The sequence below is a fragment of the Balaenoptera acutorostrata genome, chromosome 13, assembly GCF_949987535.1.
Source record: "Balaenoptera acutorostrata chromosome 13, mBalAcu1.1, whole genome shotgun sequence".
Taxonomy (NCBI): Eukaryota; Metazoa; Chordata; class Mammalia; order Artiodactyla; family Balaenopteridae; genus Balaenoptera; species Balaenoptera acutorostrata.
Window position 1 is genome coordinate 55,447,489 of NC_080076.1, and position 26,060 is coordinate 55,473,548.

The following is a 26,060-nucleotide window of genomic DNA, read 5'->3' on the forward strand; positions in this document are numbered from 1 at the left end:
AATTGAAAATGTAATTAGAAATAAATTAAAACCAGCTTCATGTTTTAATCAGTTTGGAACACTTCAAGTATTGCAGCAACAAGGCAAGTAATTTTCTTCTGGAAAATATATAATGATGTCATTATTTTGGTACTTGTGACTCCAGAGATGGAGGAAATAGAACAGAGACAGAGATTTGCTGAACGCAACAGATAGGTGGCGCTGTGGCTCATGGCAGACCTGGAATTAGACTACAAAGGCCTGGGTTTTTACAAAGGCTATATATCCCAGGTTTAAACATCAGAATTAGAAAGGCAAATAGGCACCCTGAAAAGGTATTTGTCTCGCATAGTAGCTGAATTTCTGCTTTGGCAGATAAACTTCTGTAACTTCTAAGATGTCCACTAATTTTCTATTTGGCTAAAGAATGTTTTAGGTTAATACCTTAATTTTAAGCATTTGCAAGGCTTGTCACTGACTTCTATTATTTAGGGAAATCAAATTCTAATGAAATGTTGGCTTAAACATAATGAGTTAATAGCTATACGACATAATCACGAACCCAAGGAAGACTCTGTGTTGGTTACCTATGGCAAATCATCAAAATAATTCTACTTGGTAAAGGCAGCTTTCCTTTTTTGGCTAAAAGCATAATCTGCTTGGCTTCAAAAGTCTTGTGTCCAATTTCTTGGTTCCACCCCTTCCTGGCTGCTGCACCAACTTCGAGTTACTTGGCTACTTAAATTGCCTGAGATTCACTTTTCTTCTAGTCCAGAGATTATCGGATCTGGTCTCCTAGGTCTCTCCAAGCCTCACAGGGAAACTGGCAAAGCTTGTCTTTAGATGCCTACCATCCTCCTTGTGGCTGGTTTCTATTTCTTCTAGACTCCTTTTCCACATCTATAATGTAGGGGTCAAAATACCTACCTCACAGGGTTGTTGAGAGGGTTCACTGATGGAGGGTTTATAGAGAGTGGAGCACAGGGGCTGGCACTTAGTAGGTACTAAAGAAGTATTACTGCTCCCCCCCTTCCGCATCTCACAAACCAGACAAATAAATGCAAATTACATGGCAATAGTTGGTAAGCAAACCTCTCACAGAATATTTTGTTTTAAAAGAGGCCTTCAAAGTGACTAGTCTACCCAGGGATTCAGTCCCTCAGCTCCCCTTTCCCACTGGGGCAGAAGGTAAGAGGGGCCTTTGAAGCAGTGCCCAGACCACAGAGAGTAAGCAATGAGCCTTCTCCAGGGGGTCTGCAAGCTGGTCTAGAATGCAGTGTAAATCTCACACACACGCAAAAAATATGTTTAGAACTTGTAGGTGTGTCTTCCTCTGCAGATTTGAATTAACATTGGAAAAATACCCAAACTGTAGTAACAGTCATTGACCCAGTCAAAAGCATAACAAGATTTTCAGAGTTTCGGAACACACATGGGAGATGATGAAATGAGTAGCTGGCTTATCTTTCCGAGAGTTCAAAACCTTCTGGCCTCAGTGACCAGCAATGAGAAGATTAACTGGCTAAAATGATGGTAACTGAGCCCCAGAGTAAAGTTTAGCCGCGTGAACTCTTTCCTTTCTGGGAGGATCCTTCAATCAGTGCTAAGGAAAGTGCTCCTTTCCTAGAATGTAACTGAGAGAAGAGAAACCGAGATGGAGAGAGAAGGAACACACACCACTGCCTTTTGAAATTCTCTAGTCAGAGAGTAGTATCCTGTCTTTTGTTTCTCTGGCCCTGGGGCGGGCCCCATTCCACCTGGTGTTCTGTCCCCTCCCTACCCTGGGTCTCCAAAGGAGGACACAGAACTCCCTTGGAAGGAGAGCTAACTGGCATTACCGCTCCGGAGTGTTCAGCGCGAACTCCGTTTCAGAGAAACCTAGAGCCAAAAGTTACTTTCCAAGTCTGGGGGGCTCCCGGGGCGCCCGCCTCGGTCAGCAACGCTTGCAAGTCAAAGCGGTCGCATCGCGTGGTCTTGGGCGACTGGAAACTCGGTCCCCGCGGTCAGATGGCATTTCGCACCCAGCCCCCTCACTCGAGTTCGGCCCGCGAGGGGACAGAAATGTGTTATCCTAACGCAAAACCAGGTCTCCAGTCTTGTGTAAACACCACGCCGGCCCATCCCCAAATGGCTCCCTTGGATGCCTCCGCTGTAATTATTTATCTCACATATAAATCTGGATTCTGCTGACAAATCTTCGGGTTTCTACTAAACACAAGGCTGCCCTGAGAAGCCCTTCTCCTCGCGATTCCGTTTAAAGGTACGATAACATCTGACACTTCCCTAAACCGGCCTGCAGAGGATACCGCCCGGGGGACTGTGTCACCCCTGAACACACGTGGGCACAACTCTGCAGGCGGGCACATGGAAGGGACGCGGAACCCAGGACAGTTATTTTCCAGTCAGTGGGTCTGATGGAGAAAGATGCCAAACGCACTTCCCAAGCCAGCTGAACTCCGCGGGCACCTAATCATTGCCAGATGTGGGGAGGGCGCACCGAGAACATCCCAGAGTCCCAGAGAAAACCCCCGGCCAGCAGCCCGTCGACTTCTTGGACGGGGAAACAGCAACATCGGGGAGGGAGAGGACGCTGGGGAGAGGGGGGAGTGCTCCAGAGCGGAGAACCGACTGGGGGTTGGGGGGGAATGATGATGCCTCCACTCTCCTGGGCATATTTTTTCAATTAAAAAGTTGGGAACTGGAACCCGTAAACAATAATTTGGGGCTTCAAACTACTTTGTAGAGACAGGATGGGGAGCGGAATACGCACACGCTTCAAAACCCCAAACTCTAGGTCTCCAGCGGTACCCGACTCCGGAGCCGGGGGCGCCCCCAGGGTGCGCGCACGAACCAAGCACCGGGTGTCCCCCGGGGCTCCACGCAGAGAAAGTCCGCGCCGGATGCACCTCGCCCCCTCACGCGCTCCCCGAAGCCCGCCCTACCTTTCATGGTGGCCGAGGAGACGCACAGCCAGCCGGGGAGCTCCGCGCCGCCGAGGAAGTTCGCGCTGAGCAGCGGGTCAGTGAGCGCCCATGGCAGCTGCGCCGCGCGTCGGCCGTCTGCGCTCCAGCCCTCCCTCCCCGCTTGGCCCTCTGTGCCACGGGGCCGCCGCGCGCGCCGCTCACCCCGGGCGGGAGGCGCCGCTCCCGCCAGCGCCCCTCCCCCTGGCCCGGCCGCCGGGGCGCGCGGGCCGCCGCGCCCACGCCCCCCTCGCGCCCTCCCGCGCCCGCCCCGCCCGCCCGCAGGCCGGCGCTCGCCCGGGCCCCGCCGCTTCCTCGCCGCGCCGTCGCTCGCCCGCGCTCTCCCGTTTCTCTCTTTTTCCCGTTTGACCAGAAGCGGGACGAAGTCGGAGGAAAGCGGCTCCCGAGGGTGGTCAAGTGCTCACCCTCGGGGTGCACGGAACGTGCGGCCGCTGGGCTTGTTTCTAGACCCCTGACTACCTAGAGTGTGGGGTGAGAGGGCTGGGAGCAGCAGCGTCACGGGGACGGCGGAGTTAGCTCGTCCCTTCTCCAAAGGGCTCTGGGCACGGAGGGTTAGAGGATCAAACAGGGGGCGAGCACTTCCCCGAGGCTCAAAGTTTCCAAGTGCGCTTGTTGATGCCCCGAAGGGACACAAGGGACAGTGCTCACTGCCACCCGGGGAGAGCTGTCGCTAAGTTCGAAGTCACCATTAGATGATCTCCCTGCAGAACTCGGAGCAGGATTACAACTCTCGGACCTTCAAGAAGAGAGAGACAGAGACTAAAAAACGCACCACACTCCCCTGGGTTGGAAAAGTCCCGTTTCTACCCACCGCCCCTGAAACGATCAGGTTGACTCCAGTTTTACTAGGAAAGGAGGCTGGGCTGTTGAGCAGATTCATAATGAGTTCCTTTCATTGTGGCCCATCCTGTTGCCCCACAGTGTTTATCTTTCCTTTTAGAAACCCTCCTAAGCAGACCCATTGCTTTATAGCTTTACTGCAGAAACTAAGTGGTGAGAGGAGCCGGTGGGGGGCGGGGCGGGGGGGGCGCTGCGGAGGAACTTTCTTCCACAATGGTGAAATGACAGATTACTTGCGCTCTTGTTAGCATACCAAAAGCCATACAATTCTGGCACGGGCAGTGGTTGCAGCTTTTCAGATTTCCTCTCCTGAGGACTTGGTAACACAGTGTAACCAGCCCATTGATTCATTCTAAACAGGGAACTCTTTGCTCTAGTAAAAGTCGGTGCCCAGAAATGAATACATTCTAAAATATTTCACAGACTCTCCATTCCAGAAGCTTTCTATTTAGAACGTTAGGGGGAAACTTGTACATGACAGGCAAAGAAAAAGACAAAAACTGGCAATTTTTTTTTTTTTTCACTTTAGGGCTTGATGAAACTATAGGGTCCCTGGAGATTACTCTGGAGATTTGCTCCAGCTCTCACCAAGGTACCTGCCTTGTTTTGCACGTCAAACGAGAGTCCTGAAGAGCCCAGAATATGGATTCTCAGCCCAGAGCTTACTAACTAATGTTGGGATGGAATAAGCCCATCAGTTTCTTTGCATAATAGTTTCTCCAACTGAAAAATGGAGAGAATTTTGGCCCCAATATTTGAATTGAAGAAAATCATCTAAAATACCTAAATTATAGCTGTGACACCAAAAACAGTCAACAAAAGAAAAAAATAATAAATTGGATTTCATCAAAATTCAAAACTTTTGTGCATCGAAGACACTATCAACAGAGTGAAAAGGCAACCCACAGAGCAGGAGAAAATGTTTGTAAGCCATATATCTGATAAGGGGTTGACATCCAGAATCTGTAAAGAACTCCTACAACTCAACAACAAGAAAACAAATAACCCAATTTAAAAATTGAGCAAAGAACTCAAATAGATATTTCTTCAAAGATGATATACAAATGGCCAATAAGCATATGGAAAGATGTTCAACATCACTAATCATTAGGGAAATGCAGATCAAAACTACAATGAGAGGGACTTCTCTGGAGGCCCAGTGGTTAAGACTCCACGCTTCCACTGCAGGGGGAGTAGGTTCGATCCCTGGTTGGGGAACTAAGATCCCGCATGTTATGCAGCATGGCCAAAACAAAACAAAAAAAAACTACAATGAGATACCACTTCATACTCACTAGGATGACTATTATAAATATAAAAACTTTTCAAAAGGGCTTCCCTGGTGGCTCAGTGGTTGAGAATCTGCCTGCCAATGCAGGGCACACGGGTTTGAGCCCTGGTCTGGGAAGATCCCACATGCCACGGAGCAACTGGGCCCGTGAGCCACAATTGCTGAGCCTGCGCATGTGGAGCCTGTGCTCCGCAACAAGAGAGGCCGCGACAGTGAGAGGCCCGTGCACCGCGATGAAGAGTGGTCCCCACTTGCCACAACTAGAGAAAGCCCTCGCACAGAAACGAAGACCCAACACAGTCATAAATAAATAAATAAATAAAAAGAACGTGAATTTCTAAAAAAAAAAAAAACTTTTCAAAAAACAGAAAATAACAAGTTTTGACAAAGATGTGGAGAAATTAGAACACTTGTGCATTGGTAGTTGGAATGTAAACTGATGCAGCCACTATGGAAAACAGCATAGTGGTTTCTCAAAAAATTAGACATAGAATTACCATATGATCCAGCAATACTGCTTCTGGATAGATACCCAAAAGGCTCAAAAGCAGAGACTCAAATAGATATATTTGTACACCCATGTTCATTGCAGCATTATTCACAATTGCCAAAAGGTGGAAACAACCAAAGTGTCCATTAACAGACGAATGGACAAAATAAAGGCAGCCCATGCTGACAATGGAATATTTTTCAGCCTTAAAAAGGAAGGAAATTCTGACACATGCTACAGCATGGTTGAACCTTGAAGGCATTATGCTAAGTGAAATAAGCCAGTCACAAAAGGACAAATACTGTGTAATTCCACCCATATGAGGTACCTAGAGTAGTCAAATCACAGAGACAGACAGTAGAATGGTGGTTTCCAGGTGGAGCAGGGAGGGAATGGAGAGTAGCTGTTTAGTGGGGACAGAGTTTGTGTTGCAAGATGATAACAGTTCTGGAGATGGATGGTGGTGATGGTTGTGCAATGATCTGTATGTACTTAATGCCACTGAACTGCACACTTAGAAAGCGTTAGGATGATAAGGTTTATGTTACGTGTATTTTAACACAGACACACACACACACACACACACACACACATGCAAAACCTAACAGAAGAATTATAAGGTTGGAAAAAAGTCCCACAAAAACCTGTTAGCTACAATGGGCTAGACTCACAGACCAGGTGATGAGAAAACAAGCTCAGCAACTCTTTAGAGGACAGGGCTTCTGGAACATGCATCCTCCCTCCAGCCCCACCACCTTCAGCACCAAGAGCTGATTGAGCCCCTGCAGATGGGTCCCAAAAGTCCCCGGCCTGGTGCCTCCTCTGAGCCCCACTCAGGAGGATACAAGGGCTGAAGGTTGTGGTCACGTGAAGATCATCAGCTGACCAAGATTTCTCTGGTCAAGAGCTCTGGGAGGAGTTGAGTTGGGGCTCAGGGAGAGGAGAGAAAGGCCCAGAAGAGGAGGATGGTGTGGTTGGAAAGGACACCGGTGAAGATGCCTTGCACTCCTCAGGGGAGATGGGCTGCAGGGCGGGAGCTCGTACTCAAGTCTCCCCGCTCCAGGAGCAGCAGCTGTGCCCTGCGTTCATATTACCTTTATAACCGTAGAGAAGGCATCGTCTCACTTCATCCTCACACCAGCCCTGTGCTAGTAGTGTCTTTTTACTGATGAAAAAGCCCAGTCACCCTTGCCTCCTCCCTTCCCCTCTACCCTACATCCTCAACAAGCTCTGCTTCTACCTGCAAAATATATCTCATAGTCCACTTCTCTCCGTCTCCCCCGCATTCCCCATGTGGAGACCGCGATAGCCCATCTGGAATTCTGCAATCACCCTCCAGGTGTTGCCCCCTCACCACCCACCTTATCAGATATGAACGCCCTCAACCTCCCTTTCCATATGCATCCAATTTTTGCTATCATAAACACCTTTATCTCCTCCTCTCCCACCTCCACAATTAATCTACTCATATACTTGATCTCACTCCCTCTACCTGGTCTCCCTGACTTCAATCTCGCTGCCTTGAATCTACCCACACCAGTACAGCCTAAATATTTCTAAAATGCAAACCTAATCATGCCACTCTCCTACTTAAAATTTAAGTTCAATGGTTTGACACTGTCCTCAAGCTAAATTCAAGTTCTCAGACCCAGCTTACAAGGATCTCTATGACTGGACCCGTGTTTATCTCTCTGGCTTCAGCCCATACTCCCCTCTGGGCTCTATACTTTAGCCCCTACCTTTTTTTTTTTTTTTTTTAACTTTCCATTTCTCTGTCACCTCTTAGCCTTCAAATATTCCATTCCTGCCTGAAGCACTTTTTCCCAGGCCCATCTTCATTACCTAGCTCAAGCTTCTGGCCTCAGCTTAACCTCCCTCTTCCTGACACGTAAACTAGTTTAGAGTCCCCCACCCACGCAACCGGTGCCTCCAAAGCAAACTGCATTCCACACTCTCCTGTGGAATAGTTACTCGTCAACTGTGTGAATTTCCACTGGCTACAGCTCTATGAAGGCAGGGACCATGTGGATCCTGTTCAGTGCAGAACCACAGACAAACATGTATGAATAAGTAAATGAAGTAAATCTTCCTAGATCACATGTCGTAATTTGTACCCTTTCTTAAATCTTCAAACCTTGTCCTCACTCCCTAAACTTCCACATAAGCTCAGGTCTCCCCATCTTATAAAGTTCCTTGGATCCTATTTTCCTTGAAATGAGCCACTTTCATTTGACCTCTGATTTACTACCCAACGCAAGGCAATCGGACTGGTGCCTCATGACACCACAAAAATTGCTCTTGTGGCTGTCATGGACCTCCAACTTACCAAATCCATGATTTTCCTTCCAGATTTTTTCCCACCAACTTTATCCCACTGCCATGTTTGTCTTGCTGATCATCATTTTTTTATTCATTTACTTATTTATTTCTGCAAAGGCCTCTCTTCACTTCCGTGATCACTCTCTCCCTTCATTTTCCTGCTCCTGTTTTCTCCACTTGCCCTAAGCACTTGGATTTCATCCGTTGCCACCTTGTCTTCAGCCTCCACAAGCTCTCCTTGGGTGGCCATCTAAACTCTCCAAGGTGTCAGCCATACTGCCTCCCACTGGGAGTTGGGGAGTGAAAAAGGTAACAAAGCCTCAGGGAAAACCTTTCAAACCACACTTGGGCCTCCTTCATATTCCAATTTAATCCCTGTCATCCACATTTAAGAGTAACTGAGTCACTTCTGCTTGCAGGAGTTAGTTTTATTAACTCAGGTGTGTTGGGGAGAAACTGATATGTATCATTCACCTATATGCTGAAGACACCCAAATCTCTCTCGTGTTAGACATTTCTCCTGGACTCTAAGCCCTTCTTTCCATCTGCCTACCTACTGACAAGTTCTTCCTGGATATCCTACAAGCATCCCAACTCAGTTTCTCTAAAACCAAATCACCTCTTCAAGGCACGTGCCTTTCTATATTTCCTACAACCCACAACCCAATTGTCTAAGCTTGAATACGAGCGTCATCTTAAAGCTTCTCCCTTTCCTTCAATCCCACTACTCACATCCTCTCAACTCCACCGTGATCCAACTGCGACCTCGTTTTTATAAAGTGCAGAAGGTTGGGCTTCACTTCAGGCCTTGGAATCAGAATCTTTCAGGGAGAAGCTCAGTTGCTTCTGTTTTCTGTTGCTCCCTGGCTGATTTTCGTGTTCACTAAACTTGGAGAATCATCATAGTAGACTATGAGCTTCTTAAGAGAAGGGGCATGTCTTCTTCACCTTTAGAATAACAGTTTCTAGCAATTAACATTCAGTGAAAGACTGAATAAATGGAGAAGGGATACACAATGGAGGCAACTGCAGAGCAGGGAAAGCGAAACGCATAGCACACCCCTGAGGACTGCCATCAACGGGTGACACGGCATGCTCTGAGTCAAGCCTTTGAGTGCGGCAGGAGGATGAGCTGGATTCTTGAGAAGGATGTTGGCTTCCACAGCTTGGTCATCTGAGTCACGTCATCGTCTCTTCCACACTTGACAAAGAATAGACCTTGTTTGCCAGAGGAGCCATTGTTGTTATTAAGCAAGTCCACTAAAATGTTACGACCCCATGAAGAGACTAATGAGGTTGTAATGGACACCAGGTGTTTCGTCTCCATCCTTTGAGATGTGATTATGCTTGAGATTTGCATGAAGGTTTTCAGTTTTTTTGTTATTTTTGGGGGGTTTTTTTTTTTTTTTGGATAAAGAAATAGCTTTTTGGTCTTTAAAAGTTTATGGTTTTTGTCAGTGAGTGTTTCTATTTCTTTCATTTTTAAATAAACTTCAGGTTTTTTGAAAGGAGGCTCTGATTGAGAGCTGCTTTCCCTGTTTGACCAAAAAGTCAATATTTATTCCATGTCATGTTTCACAGTTCAGAGGATCAGTCTGAAATTTTTCCTCTAATCCACTGCAAGGCCACTGATGGTTCTCGAGACTGGTTCAGGAGCCTCTTTTTAATTTCAGTGAAAAGGTAAGGGCTGAGAAAAAAGAAATGTGACCCCTGAACCTCAGCTTGGAGACCCTCGTACGTCACAGGGAAAGCCAGAATTCCCTCATCCTGACCTGGGAAGTACAAGGTAGATGGCCAACTGCAAAATGCTGATGATCCTTTCCTATTAGGTTTCAGATGTATTACATCTGGACATTGCAGACAAGTGACTTATATGAAAAAAGTTTTTAGAGTTTATTTTTGCCCTTAATGTGTGCCTTTTGCAGTGGCATAGATGAGAGGGACTTATTTTGCTTTTGTCTTCCATTTGGTCTTGTCATTCATTCGTTCTGGTGGAGATGAAGTGTGTTGAACCACGCCACCCAGGCCCTGTTCTGTTATTAGGGGCCTCTCTCACTAGGGCTGGCCTCTGACATCTTGAGGCCTGAGTATTCTTACAGTAAAAATGAAAGGTTTTAGACTAATTTCCAAGGTCTTTTTTGGCTCAAAAACCTTAACATGAAATGCATGTAAACACTATTTGAGGGGACTTCCCTGGTGGTCCAGTGGAACCAGGGTTCTATCCCTGATCAGGGAACTAGATCCTGCACGTATGCCGCAACTAAAGATCCCTCACATGGCAACGAAGATCCCGCATGCCACAACTAAAACCCGGGGCAGCCAAGTAAGTAAATATTAAAAAAAAATGTGGAAGTTGGAAATTCAGACATATTTTGGATGTGTGTGTATATATATGTATATATATTATATGTCCAAAATATGTCTGAATTTCCAACTTTCACAGTGATCAGCTACAAACATATATACATTTGTATACATATATTGGTAGCTGATCACTGATTTGTATATATATTATATATTATTTATATATGTATATATTTTTACTTATGTATATTTGTATGATATACCTGTAGCTGATCACTGATTTCTATATATGTGTATATATATACATTTGTGCATATATATATATATATTTGTAGCTGATCACGTTTTAAAATATTGGACTAGCTCAGAGGTACACCTTTGTCCATATATTCATGCTGGTGTTCCCATTACCTAGTAAGTATCCAGGAAATGACTAAATGAATGAATATGCAGATACAAGTGAAACAGAGAAGCTGTTTCATCTGTCCTTCAATTCTCACCTACCTTTAAAATGAGCCTCTTCTTTATGGTAATAACAGTAACTATTGCTGACGTTTACTGAGTGCTTTCTATGTTCTAGACCCTATGCTTAGCCCTTGATACACAGTATCTTATCTATCAGATTCAGAAATATGTGGGACTTTAGGGAAACCACTTAACTTTGATTATCAATTTCCTCATCTAAGAAATGAGGACAGTACTATCCATCTTGCAATATTTGGGGGAGGGATTAGAGGTAATGTTTTAAAATCCCTCATATACTACCTGCCACTTAGGAGAAGCTCAGTAAATTGTGGTAATTTTTCTCATAATTAATTAATTTTCTATCTTCTATTTTGCTTTTTAAGGTAAAACAGAAGACCAAATTGAACAAAGGCAAAATAATTTCATTAAATTATTTTATACGAAATAACAATTTGGCTGGTTAGGGAAGAGCCTAGTAAAATTTATTTAAAATCTTCATGATGAATAGCTTTAAAGAGACAGTTTTATTTTTAAGAGCAAACAAGTACAAAAATAGTAGAGTTCCCAAAGAGAACTACCCTAAGAGATAGATTAAAATGTTTATAATTCACATGTACATTGTTACTAAGTGTGGTGTGCACAAGATATTTGAACATAATTTGTTCTCTAAAGTAATTTAAACATTAACTTTATGAATTTTGTTTATACTATAATTTGATTAATAATGGTGAAAAGGTAAACTTCTGCTAAGCTTTTGTCAAAATTGTTACAAATTCCAAATAAGTATATCAAGATTGGTGAGGCTTCACAGTATGGCGTTATTCCTATGTGATATTGTCTGTTGATACTATATTCTTTCAAGATTGGCAGAATTTTATTTTACTCTTTACTTCTTATAAATAACTAGCTATTTTCACTAGAGTTTTTGACTCCTATAAATAACTTACACTACATTTTTTATTCAAGGTCAAGATCCAGTAATTATTTCCACTTTATTTATATTTTTCATTGAGACAATACATTATATTTGAACTTAAATATTTCTCTACCTTGAATGTGCTTTCTTAGAACTTAAGAATAGTGCATATCAATATTCTAAAAGATTTACTTAAAAATAAAGAGCATCAGATGTGCAAATAATTTATTAAATAAAATCTTTTCATATTTTTTTCTGTTTGTTTGTTTGTTTTTTCAGAATTTGAAAGATGTTCTTTGTGGATTGCTCCCATGGTGCAGTGAGTTCTCACATCGTCCATTAAGTTGATCTGCTTTATAGATTTTAAAAGTTGTGGATTTCTATTCCACACAATTAAAATGTTTAGTATTCCTTGTAATGGAAGCTAAAGCCCAGAAGGGTTCCACAACTTTTCTAAGCCCAAGACAGTCAAGAATAAGGTTCCACTAAGATTCTTATTGAATGTGTTCAAAACAAGCACATCTCAAACTGAATACGATTTTCCAATAATTGCAGTTTAGCTGAATGAAAAACTTGAGACTGAAAAGAAAGAATTGGAATTTTATCACTAAACCTATAATGCTGCAGAAATATAGGAATGCAGATAGCTGAAAGGTCATTCTTACAATTTATTTAATATCTCCTATGAAGAAAATATGGCTAATGAAATCTTTGTAAAATATTAGAATCCTATCCTTTCTCCGTTTGCAACTTAAGGACATTAAAGTAAGAAAATCCAATTAAAGAAAACACTGACCTTGCCAAGGGACTCATCAGTGTAATAGATAACTTTCTTTTCCACAGTTTTCTGTCCTATTTTTCATATCTAAAATATACCAGTTTTTCACTAATTATTACTCAATGAGAAAAATTTTGAACTGTGAATAATGCTATTTCTGATAATTTATTAAGTGCTAATGTATTACATTAGTAAAAATATAATTTTGTATTAGAAAATAAAAATTAGAATCCTAGATTCTAATGTGCTCTAAGGAAAATACCCACAGGTCAGAATCCAGGGTCCTGGTCATAGGTGTCTCTGTTGGGGTCTGACAAGTCTCTCCGTGTCCTTGTATGTGCTCTGGGCAGCTCAATCCCCATTTTCCTAGCAATTACTCCTGACCTTCTTCTCAAGGACTCTGCTTGACGCCTACCCTCTTACTCTGAGCAGATGACCTCATCGCCTCCTCTGCAAAAAATCAGAGGTTATCTGACAGGAATCCCCTGGAGTTCCTGCACTCTTTCCTCCGCCCGGCCTGCTATGACTTATCTCTCTCGGCACATGGACTCACCACTTCCCCTCATCATCACTGGAAGAGACATCTTATCCGTCCTCCAGGGCTCCTTCCACTGAAACCTCGCCTCTCCCATCCCCATCTATTATTATTGCTTCTCTCTCTTCTTGTAGTTTCATCTTTTACTTCCTACACTCTTCTTCCCATTAGAGACAAACTCTTGAAGTCGTCTACACTTGAAGTGTCCACTTCTAGAACCTGTTCCCTCTACAGACATGGCCACGCCTGTGCTGCCACACGGTGGCGCCGGCTCTGCTATAACCAAGGTCATTGGAGCCATTCAGACCGCCAAATCCAGTGGGCACTTAGCTCCATCCTTGGTTCCTTTAACTTCTCTCCTGTTGACAATCAACTTCTTTTTTTTTTTTTTAATAAATTTATTTATTTTTATTTATTTATTTGTGGCTGCATTGAGTCTGTTGCTGTGCTCTGGCTTTCTCTAGTTGCGGGGTGCAGGAGCTACTCTTCGTCACGGTGTGTGGGCTTCTCATTGCAGTGGCTTCTCTTGTTGCAGAGCATGGGCTCTAGGTACGCGGGCTTCAGTAGTTGTGGCACACAGGCTCAGTACCTGTGGCTCGTGGGCTCTAGAGCACAGGCTCAGTAGTTGTGGTGCATGGGCTTAGTTGCTCTGCGGCATGTGGGATCCTCCCAGACCAGGGCTCGAACCCATGTCCCCTGCATTGGCAGGCGGATTCTTAACCACCGTGCCACCAGGGAAGTCCTGACACTCAACTTCTTGAACCTCCCTCCTCCCTCTGATAAGTGTCATCACGTCTCTGATTCTCCTACTAACTCCATCACTCTTTACTCTTGGTCTTCACTGCAGCTCCTCTTTTTCTGCCTTGCTTCAAAATAATGACCCTCCTAAGGATCCTGCCATCAGTTCTGCCTCCAGTAACTCAATAATTTTCCATTTCTGATGACCTCTGTTTCCTGACTGGACTTCTCTGAGCTCCAAATATCCAGAAATGTTTACCATTCAAATGTATAAATACTTACTATATCTCAAAACGTTTCCCTTTCATGTAGAGTTTTAAATTTACCAGCATAAAGTTCAAAGTAGTTGCTTTTGCTTTAAAAAAAAATCTCATCTCTGTATTTGTATCTCTTCTTGTTCCTGACATTATTTAAACCTTCTCTCTGCTAGAGATGTGCCTATTTTAAAGAAACAGGTTTTAAAAAAAAATTTTTATTGAAGTACAGTTGATTTACAATGTTGTGTTAATTTCTGCTGTACAGGAAAGTGATTCAGTTGTATACATATATATTTTTTTCATATTCAAAGAAACAGCTTTGATGTTGCTCATCTATATATACCTTTGTTTTATTTTATTTCTCTATTTTATTTCTGCTCTTACCTTTATTATTTTTTATTATTTCCTCTCTGGTTTTACTCTGTTGTTTTTCTAGTTTTTGTTTTTGTTTTCTTTTTAGTTGAATGCTAACTCATCTGCAATTTTCTAACTTTTTTTAATTGATGGAGTTAAGGATTGTGGTAAATACTTGTTATTCTTTTGGGGTGTTTAGCACCTGAGTCCCCCTACTATGTTCAGTTAATTCCCCACCACATGAGTATTGAAGGGAGGCAATGGTTCTTCCCAACATAGATGCAAAAAAGCCAAATATTTGCTGTCTCCACTTATCAAGGTATAGAATTATAAATTACCACTTACTATCTCTCAGCAATTTAGCTTCTGACATATATTGCTGCTGAAGAGAAGTTTGATATCAGTCTAACTGCTATTTCTTCACATTTGACTTATATTTTCTGACAGCTTTTTAGGATTTTCTCTTTCTCCTTGAGGTTCTGTGGTTCCAACTACAAAGTATTTAGGTATTGACTTATTTTTATTTATCTTGCTTGATACTAGCAGTGTACTTTCAATGTAAGTACTCATGTCTTGCTTCTCTCTGGAAAATTCTCAGCCATTTTCCTCTTTGAATATTGCTTCCTCACAAATTCCATCAATTCTCTTCTTTTGCAATGTCTACTCACTGCACATTGAAGGCTTACTCTCTATCTGCATATCTCTCAGAGCTTTCTCATATTGTTCATGTTTTTGTCTCCCTGCACTGGACTCTGGGTGAATTCCTCATGACTATCTTTGGTTTCCTTTGTCCATCTAGAGTTCACCTTTTCCACTGAATTTTACAAATTTTAATGAATACATTGTTCAGTGTCATGATTTCTAATTTTCTTTTTCATACTTACCTATTTTGTTTCATTTCTCTTGTTTTGATTTATAATATCTCATTCTATTTTTATGGCTGTGATTCCTTCATTTACCTTTATGAGCATGCTAAGTCACTTAAAGATTTTTTAAAAGATTATCCTGTACATTTAATTTCATCTGGAATGAATGCTTGTTCTGGAAGGTGATCTTGTTTGTTGTCTGTGTAGATTCTTCTCTTCCCTGGGACAGAACTATATGTTCACACCTTTACTCTGTCCTGGTGATGGGTAGAGTCTACCTCCCCACTTCTTGATTTGGGGCTTGTCCATATGACTTGCTTTGGCCTTATCTGAAGTGACTTGAAATATTCCTATGCTCTTGGGCCTCCCCTCCTGCTCTCTGATGATCTGTTGTGAGAGGAACATGAACCAGGCAACTGCTGTGTCTCCAACCCGGGTCCCTGAATAGGAACTGTGAAGCCAACCACATGCCCTAGTTAGCATTTGGTCCCAGAAGGAGGAGACATATGGATCAGACCTGAAACCAGCCTGGAGCCTGGAGGCTGGTTCCTGGAACCTGGAGTCCAGCCAAGCCCAGCCCAGCAGCAGCTGCCAGCAGCCCCATGTACTTGAGAATAAATGGCTATGTTTTAAACTACTGAGTTTTGTTACACAGCATTGTTGTGGTAATAGCTGACTAACACCTTGTGCTTTATTGCATTCGTTTTCTTTACCTGTTTTGAGAGTTTTGGTTTGCAGGCTTGTTTTGAATGGGAGGGTTTCTGTTTATTTTCCTCTTTCTCCTTCTCTGTACTTATCATTACCTGTTTAGTAAACTTCAGAAGCCTCCATGCAGCCCCTCTGGGCCCTATGTCCAGAGCCAAGTCTGATATTGATTCTTCAGGTCCTGTTCTAGGGTAGTATTGGAAACAGTCCTCTCTGGTCCTTGACCCAGAGGGTGGCTTGGCCCAGGGACTGGCTGTAAGCTGTGTTTGCATCTTCTGTTTCTCTGGATATGAAGCCCACATAAGGCAGAGGCCCCAGCCTCTGGCTTCTGGGAGTGAGCCTGGCTCACTTTTTCTACCTCGCCCAGTGTTCTTTTCATTCTTGTTATCCTATAGGTCACAAATTCCACCTCCACCTGCTTCTACACCTTTAGCCCAGCAGGCCCAGGAGTTCAGTTCTGCTTCTCATTTTATACTTGTCTTCCAAATTCGGTTCAATGTCATATTTACCTTGCTTTTGAGATAAGTCTCTTTTGAAGTGTTTCTAGTATACTTTTCCCATCACTGCTGTGTGTTTGGAGTGGGGAAGGGGTGCTTCAGGACAAGAACTCACTGCTGTCTTAACCAGAATTCTCCTGGACATTTCTACTTGCGTGTTCATCAAGCACTGACACTTCATACACTCAAAATGAAACTGAAATTCCACCATCCCTTTCCCGTAAAACCACTACTTTCTGTATTCCCAACTCTGGTTAACATTACCATCATCCATCCATTTGCTCAAGTCAGAATCCTCATTCTTTCTTTTTTCTCACCTTCCATGTGTGTCTGCTTCTAGTCTGATTACCAACTCCTTCCCATGCCACTGCTGGATCCCATCTGTAAAGTCAACTCCCTAAAATGCACATCTTAATCTATTACTCCATAGCCTAAATGTTCTGTTAGCTCAAGGATAAAGTCCAAACTCCACAGCACAGAGGGAAGCAGAGGCATGATTCCCTCTCAGCCTCAGCTCCAGCTACTAATCTACTAACAGTTCCCTGACTCTGTCAACCTGTTTCTGGCTCCAGGACTCTTTTCATACCCTTTGCTCTAACTGAAATTCAGTTTCCTAGACCATCAGCCCAATCCATCACATCCTCTACTCCTCATCCCTCCCCTCCCCAGGCTCATCTGGCAAAATTTTCAAGACTCAAGGACATATCTGACCCCAGAGTGACTGATCCCTCCTCATGACCTCAAGGAATCTGGTATTATACCTCTGTTATAGAACCTACCACACTAACTGGCATGTGTTTGATTACATTTATTTTCCCAACTAGGCTGTAATCTCCTTGAGAGTAGATATCATTTTATTTTTCAATATCTAACACCAAATCTGATATATAGTATGCACCCGTTGGTAGGGGTTCCTCTACCCTTCGAAGAGTCTTTCTGATGGTTGAATAATCAAATCAACATGAGACAGATTAACAGGAGAAAAACGAATTTAATTTTGTACCTACTGGAACCCCCCCCCATACATGAGAGGTTCAAAGACAGAAAGATGAAATGAAGTATATATGCCACCCTGAGCTAAGGAGTAGGGCTTCCAAGGAGAGAAAGGTAACTCATAAAACGATAAGAAGAAGAGTAGGTGTTGAATAATAAGGTGCTTGACCTGCCATACAGATGGGTCCCTCAGACAAAATTTATCTCTGGTAATAATTCTCATTCTGGGAAAAAAAAACCCAATTTAAATAGTTCTGGGTAGTTTAGGGAGGGGCAGAAGTTTCTCCTGAGCCCACACAGTCTCAATTGCCTTTAGCTCAAAATAACCCACATGTGAAAGTGCCACATATGGGGGAAGCTCTTACTGAACCCTTTCAGTCCCGCCTTTGAAGTTTCCCCAAGAAGTTTCACAGACCAGAAGTTGAACTGGTCGATGGCTCCACCTCACTGAATCAGTCTCTTAGCCCTGAGAAAAGGTCAGTTCAGTTAAACAGTTGTGTTCATTTTAGGAGGCGGAGATGCAAGGCTCCCAAAGCTAGGAATAATAATTAATGATTGGAGCAGACTATAATCCCAGTTTCTAAATTTTGAAGGTAGCCAGTTGAGAAAATTTCTAGATGTCTGGCTCAAAGCATCTTCAGATGGAGCAAGGGCAGGCAGTGACAATCTGATAGATTTTCCTGGTTTGCAGTTTGAATGTCTCTGGTGATCTTCCTGAGTGTCCACACAGGAACAGGCACTAAGATTATCCAGACATAAGCTGTTGTGGTGATACCTCTGAAGTTTATATCGAGGTGTCCAACTTCTAGCTTGCATCGCTTTGGGAAAAGGGCAGTTTTACTTCTCAATGATTCCAAGTCAAAGGAGTGGGAGAAGAATTGGAAATGTTAGTTTGGAGAGTTGTAGCCAAGTATTGGAGGAAACTAGAAGCATTCAGAATCCAATCCAGTTTACAGATAGAAAAAAAACCTTAAAAGACAATGGACAGCACTAGAATCTAATATCCACAAAGGTGTATTATTGAAACATAAATTTTCTCCCTAAAATCAACCCCATTTTTACCAAAGATTGCTAAATTAAGACTAATTCGTTTGCAAAATAAGTCTAGTGTAATAAACTTGGCCTCATTATTTACATAAGTACAGCAAGAATAATGATTGATCATATAAAATCTTATAATCAACTTTTCTGGGACTTTTAATAAGAAATTTCAGATTGGACTTTTTAATGCCTTTTGAGGCCAACTAGCCAAGTCAAGTCTTTGTGATCAGACTTTGCCTACAATACCTATAGATTTTGGTGAATTCCTCTTGGGAAACTATATAAGTAGACCTACCATAAAACAATCATTGCTAAAAAGTTCATTGCTAAAATAAAAACTCTTATTTACATTAATTTATTTGTTCTTAACAATCATGTTTAGATTACCTACAAAAGCTTCACTTGACATTAGACAACATCAGTCATATCCTGTTATTTTTCTGCCTGACAGATTTTGTAATAAAGATAACATGAGTATATTTGACTTGGTAAACCTACGTAGAATAAAAGTATGCTTATTATTGCTAGCTCTAAAGACATGTCTGTATTAATTAAACCAACAACCTCAAACTAGCTTTTATGTACTGAAAATTATCCTAGATCACATGAACTTGAAAAACATTTGTGTTAGTTCCTATTATATTTTCTGAGAATTTAATTTGTAGGTAAGTGTTTCTTTAAGCCAATTAAATAGAGCTCTGTACAAATTAATTTTGGCAATACTATACAGAGGTAGAAAAATATCGTTATCTATAATGTACCTATATAGACATACATTAAGCATTTAGACACAAACAGAGATCGTGTGGCTTTCATTTAAAAATGTTTGGTCATGAATCAACTACAACCATATAAAACTCACTAGCTAGCTACAAATAACTATTTGGAATAAGTTTATCTGCTCAGATTGCTAAGCTTTTTTTACTAACATTTGTGGAGAAGACACTTAAGATGTGTATTTGTCCTTGAATAGATTTTGGGAAAGGGTGTTTCTGTAGCAGTCTGTATTTTCAAAAGGCCTCTTTTTCTTTTTTTCTTCTTCTTTTTTTTTTTTTTTTCAGTCTTAGGAATTGTGGAAGGTCAAGATAAGAGTTCCTGGAGAGTTACAAGCCTTTTGAGATAAATAGGGATTGGTGAAAAGGAATGGGTGGAATTTGAACCACTTCTAGAGCTGAATTTCCAGTTTTGCAAAGATTTGACAAATAAAGACAGTTGTTCTCAATTCCTCAAAGAATTTGGGTTGTAACTTACATGACATCATAAGTTGACTCACTCATCCACTCAATTTGTTCTTTCCTTTTGGCTATACACTTTTATTTTAATTTAGGGGAGAAGGCCTAAAAATTTTTTTCGATCAGGCTCTGAATGTCAGTTACCTTTATTTATTCACTAATCTCAGGAGGTAATCCATTTACAAAACTTTGAGGATCCTCCCTGGTTTTAAGAAATCCTTAACTACGGCCCTTAGTTTCAGCCTTTGATGAAAGAGTGATCTCCTGTGGTCTCAGGTGGTCTTCTTTTAAAAGGTAACCATTTAACGGTCTCCTCCAAGTGGAAAGGCAATTCAGACAGAGAATTGGTAAAACGTGAGTACTCTGGAAAAGCCGGACAGAGGGGAGCGGTAGGAATCACATCAGTCTCAGCGTCCTCCCGTTAAGGTATCACCCACGTCTTCAACTTTTCATTAGCCTTTTACAACAGGTCTTTCAATGAAGCTATTTTGGAATTTTGCAGACTTTAGGAGTCTCTTGCATACCAATTAAAATACGTATCCTATTCTGTTCGTTTGATTTGGAAGCCCTGGCTTTTAAGTACACTTTTAAAATGATCTTATCGAACTGGAACGTTCCTTCTGTGGCCATTGTGATTCCCCTGAGGGCTGGCTGCAGTTCAGTAGGGGCCTGGCCACAAATGGAGTTCAACCCACATTTCTGTCCAGCCATGTTTTGGAGCCCCCAACCTGAAAGTAACCAAGCCAAGTTCTCAGGACACAAAACAAGCTTAGTTAACATTTTGCCATTTATTGTAGAGATTTATAGCTTCTGAAACCTGCAGTCCTTAGACATAAAATAAGGAGGTGTGCTAAAAGGTGACACACTTAACTCTTTGGATTTTAAGAAGGGGGAATTTATGCTGGATGTAGAGATTTTGTTGTTGTTGTTCTTAGTCTAATTTCCGTTTTTTCATTTTGTTAAAGGAGTCCCTAAGGCTAGCTGTTATACTTCTTTGTATCCACTTTTTAATTTGATCTTCCCATAGGTATTGAACCAATAAAGCAGTTGTTTGAGGGTGAAAGTTCTCTAAAGTTTTTTTCAAATACAGTTTTTCCAATTCAAAGGATCCATCGTCTGGCCATTGACAAGTAGGATTTTCATTAGTATGTGTAACCAGATTGAAATAAAAAGTTGTTGTGAAGGGAAGAAAGGATAGGTACTGGGCAGGCAATCCACTGAGGTTTACTACAAGTGCTGCCATAAGAAAATATAGAGTGTTTTGTGAGCAAATCGTGCTTTGGGAGGCAGGATGGTATCGTACTTGGGAGCAAGGACTCTGAACTCACATTGCCTGGGTTTCAGTGCCAGTTCTGCTAACTTACTTTCCCGCCCTGTACTAAGCTTTGTCAAGTACAAAATACAGATTATAATAGTGACTTACACTCTCAAGTTCGTTTGAGGATTAAGTGTGATAATGCATGTAAAGAGCCTAAGACAGTGCATGGCACGCTTAGCAGTTCCTATTTTTGTATTAAAGACCCTAAGCTGGCCTAGAGGAGTCAGGGAAGGCCTCCAGGAGGAAGCGGCATTCACACTAACTCCTAAAGGACAAGGAAGAGTCATCTCAGGAAAAAGGAGGACTGTTTTTTTGTTTTTGTTTTTATTTATTTTATTTTTGGCTGCATTGGGTCTTCGTTGCTGTGCACGGGCTTTCTCTAGTTGTGGCGAGAGGGGGCTACTCTTCGTTGCGGTGCGTGGGCTTCTCATAGCGGTGGCTTCTCTTGTTGCAGAGCACAGGCTCTAGGCATGCGGGCTTCAGTAGTTGTGGCTTGAGGGCTCTAGAGCGCAGGCTCAGTAGTTGTGGGGCACGGGCTTAGTTGCTCCGCGGCATGTGGGATCTTCCCGGACCAGGGCTCAAACCCATGTCCCCTGCATTGGCAGGTGGATTCTTAACCACTGTGCCACCAGGGAAGCCCGGAGGGCTGGTTTTTAAGAGAAAATAGACTGACCCCTCATTTTTGGCCCTGAATGGATATAGTACTGCTTCAGAAGGAAGTGTTTCTTTTGTCTCATTTTCTAAGTGCAATGTGTAATGATTTTACCAGAAATATAATTTCTAGAATGACCAGAGAGAACTAGTTTTATAGGAAGGGAGAAATTTGAAAATGGAGCGCAATGAAAGGACGTTTGGAAATAAAAATTAGTTTGTGCAAATTATTTTGGGATTTGGCTTATTTTTTTAAAAGTATATGTAAATGAAAAAGCTCTTTAGATTTTGAGGGTATCCATCAAGGTATGTTTGGTAGATTTATAGTAAAGGGAGGTTAGAAAAGACAGAGTGGGGTGGTGGAGCTCACAGTTAATTCTTTACAGGCCATTGAAGCTAGTGAGAATTTGGAGCAAACACACACACCAGACCCAGCTTGGGGAATCTATAATTTAGTAATCGTGGGTCAGGGAAGTGCTGAGCAGCTACAAAGGGAATCCGTGGTAGGAAAATGAGGCACCTTCCAGGGAAAAAGCAAACCCTAACCCACTGGTAACGTAGGCCAGTGAGGACAAACTGTCCTTCACCAACCCCATTCCTTGCCATACTCAGATCCACCCAAAACCATGTCCATAGTTACCACCAGCAAGCTATGAGGGCGGCCAGAGTTCATTCAGTAAACGTTCACTCAGTGCTTCCCCGGGCAAGGTGCTCTGCTTTGTATGGAGATTTTAAAGATGTAACAAACGCACACCCTTCTAGGCTCTTACCCTCTGGAAATGTGATTTATTCACACACCGTGAGCCAACACTCTGCTGACTGCTTTGAGAGTGTGGTTGTTACGCATTAGTTTTCCCACTTAACAGATGAGTAACAGGTGCTTAAGGTCCCACAGCTGGTGAGGGTCAGCATCAGGACTAATTCATGGCTGTCCGAGCTCGGAGGGTTCACTTTTAACCCTGTCCGTGTTGTTTGAGCCTCAGGACTCACTTCGGGGTTTGTGGGAAGTAGGTACAGTGTCCACAGGCAGCAGTGCTCTGGTTTCTTTGCCGGGCAGGGGAGTGATGAGAACTGGAGAACTTCAGTCGGCTGGTGACAGATTGTTTGGACCGTTTTCCCTCCGTTGTTCTCAGAGGTAGTGGAGATCCTCGTTTGATTCTTCACAGTGAGTACTCTGATTTTCCCTTCCCAAAAAAATGATATTGAAAAGTGTGGTGTTCATTGAAAGCGCTTTATTGGTCTTTATGTATGCACTGAGTTTTTTTCTAAATATACAATTTTAATTCTTGTTGCTTTTATCTTTAGCCATGAAGGCAATTTTTGTTCTATGTTAGCTACAAAACTACAAGCTTACTAGAGGGTGGTTGTATAAATTTCACTAATTGAATGTACATTATTTCCAGTATTAACTCATATCCAAAAAAGTAGTGAGAACAGTTAAAAGAATCTGTGTTTTTGTATGGGGCAGGGGTGTGCAGTGCAGGGGAGAGACGGAGAGAGACTTTTTCATTGAAACGTTTTTGTCTGAAAATTTTTCTGCATTTTTTGAGCACAAAAACAGTCTTTTCTCACCGTTTGTTTCCTTATTCATATTGTTATAAATTAGTAAAATGTATTGTTGCTAAAAAATCACTTGAAACATTTTTCAACCACTTCAACAGTATTTATCTTCTTGATTAAGTGAAATTGCACTAGTTCTTAAGAAAACATGCCAAGCAAGGACTATCTCAAGAATGTGTAAATATTCTTAATCTTATTTCCTCACCTCTTTTAAAGAATAGAGATTCATTTAGTTGAAATCCCCTCTGGCAACCATTTATTCACTTTCTGGATCTTCCATTACAGTGACTTGAATTTTTGGTTGTTTTTTGCTGTGAGCACACAGAGGCAGGTCTCAATCTTGTGTTTGCTGAGCACTTATGAATAGTTTTTTAGGTGTTACATTCAAAATGATTAAAGTACAGGTATGAGTGCAACTACTATCTTGATATTCTGTTGACTATCTTTCAACAAATTCCTGTTTTAAATAAAACTACTTCTTGACCAGATCTTGCCTTCCAATATGGTCAGAAAGCAAATCCCCCACCTATAAGCATATCTTTCTTTAGTGTTGGATTGGCAGTAGAATATACGTATTACTCTACAGCAAACGGTACCTACAAGACAGGCTACTTCTATCACACTGTGGACCCTCAGCTGTAGGAAATAATGAAATAGTAAACGTGGATCAAAAGGGATTGTGGCATAGCTGTGACACAGCACAGCTGCGCAGGGTCAGAGCCTGAGCTGTGGAGTCATGCAAGCCTGGATTTGAATCCCGGTTATGCCATTGGTCAGCTGAGTGACATCGGGCAAGCTGCTTGATGTCTCTGAATTTCACATTCCTCAAGTGTAATATCTGGGCAATAATATGAACTGTTGTGAGGATTACATGAGATGATATATGTAAAGTGCTGAAAACATAGTGAGCTCTCCATAAGTGCCAACTATTGCTGATGACCAATCTTTCTGATGCTTTTGAAAGCCCCTCATCTTTGTGATCAGTTGAACTGCCTGTGTTCAGAATGTTGGCTGATTGATTCATGATCTTTGTGCTGAACGCTTCCATCTTGTCTAACAGAGTGCACGCCCTGATCATTTGTAGTCCCTGATTGCTGGTGATTATTGACGGTATTGCTCTCTGCCACAGATTTCTCACCCCTCCAGCTCAGGGGGTGTGAGCCCCGTGATTATCCAGAATTACCAGGTCTGTTCTTTGCCACTCGCACTTCTATCTTACTCAAGGGCTACCACTTCTCTGATTCCTGAAGGTCCAGGGCAGACTAATCCTTCAGCTTAGTTTATACTCTAGGTGAAAATCAAGGTCTGTGTCTGGAGGCTCTGATTTCTGATCAGCTGTTGACCCTTTAAAGAGCCAGCTATAGTCCTGAGTCTCTGGGATCCTCTCGCTGACCGTCAGGCTGCTCGTCACAGGCACTAGTGGGACGCTGCAGAGGGCATCCATGCCGGGATGGGCTCTGTGACACCTTTCAGCACTAGAGCCCAGATCTGCCTGGTTTATGACCCTTCGCTTCTCCCTGGCAGTGAGCTCTCATTTGCTTCTGCACCAATCTGCTTAGAGATGCAAACTTCACGATACTCCTGGCCCTCTCAGGTGAGTTCCTTTACCTGATGTCAGATCCCTCTGCCACCTTCATGAACCTGGTCTTGATAAACAGCCTGCCTTCTTGCTCGGATGTCAAATTCAGAGTGGCCTTGGCAATGTAACATTCACAGTTGGAGCCACCATATACCAAAGGGGAAAAAACCATGAATCATATTATGAAAAGTACCTAAATGCAAGACCAGGAATACTGATGCTGACTTTGTTTTTGTTTTTTTGTTTTCTTTTGTTTTTTAATTTATTATTTTATTGAAGTATGGTTGATTTACAATGCTGTGTTAATTTCCGCTGCACAGCAAAGTGACTCAGTTATACATGTTATATATATTCTTTTTCATATTCTTTTCCATTATGGTATATCCCAGGACATTGAATATAGTTCCCTGTGCTATACAGTAGGACCTTGTTGCTTATCCATTCTATATATAATAGTTTGCATCTACTAACCCCAAATTCCCAATCCATCTCTTCTCCCAACCCCCCACCCACTTGATGCTGACTTTTTGGATTGAAAAAATTTCAATGCCTCAATTTTAGTTGGATAAAGGAGAGAGATGATGAGTGATAATGTTTATTAAATATTTGGCTATGGTTCAACAGGATGATATCTTGGTTATCAGATAAAAGGTGTGTCTGAGTGTAACTTCAAATGATGTCACTATTTTATTCATTGGTCTTAGATCAAGCTAGAGATAAGACAGAGATGCTGGACAGATCTCATAATGGAGTAAGTTTACTCAGATAATAATCACTCATTGTCAGGACTCATTTATTTAACATACTAACACACTTTTCTTGACGGTATCTTTTGTGACAGTGTTCTAGATGCTGAGGGTAGCTACAAAGCGCCTAGGGGATTTGACTGTCCAGTGCAGAGAGAGACAGGTACCAAATTGTCTCATCATAGTCTGTGCTGTGTAAGAGATGTGTAAGCCGTTCTGAGGAGTGGAACAGGGAGGGAGTGACACGGTCTCCCTGGGGAGTCCAGAAGTCTCTGCAGAGGTGATCACATTCTAGGAGATGTAAGTTCATTTTGTGCTCTGTCCATATGCGGAATCCTTCCCCTTTTGTCATCTGGAAGTTCCCAAGTTTGGAAAATCATTTAGACTCAAAATAATTTTAACATCTCCAAATTCTAAATGTTAGGGACATTCAGCACAGTGTCTTGACAGTCTGAAAAAAAGCCATTAGTAAAAAAAAAAAAAAAAGCCTAGTTATCTCTAGTGAGATACACTTACTGAATACAAGACTGAGGCATTTGAACATACCTGAAAGATAGTCAAGCTTCAGAACTTTGCCTTACTGGCTCTGAAAAGCGAAATAGGCCTGTGAAAGTCAGTCCCCCGG

The 26,060-nt window shown here is 42.2% G+C and overlaps 1 protein-coding gene across 1 annotated transcript in view; it reads right to left on the bottom strand.

Annotated features, from left to right (window-relative positions):
• Positions 1-3,093, bottom strand: part of COLEC12 (collectin subfamily member 12) — a 196,541-nt gene extending 193,448 nt beyond the window's left edge. Inside the window, exon 1 of the mRNA XM_007191581.2 lies at positions 2,922-3,093. Coding sequence (XP_007191643.1) covers positions 2,922-2,928 — 7 coding nt within the window. The 5' untranslated portion in view covers positions 2,929-3,093. The remainder of the gene's footprint in view (positions 1-2,921) is intronic.
• Between the last annotated feature and the right edge of the window lie 22,967 nt (positions 3,094-26,060).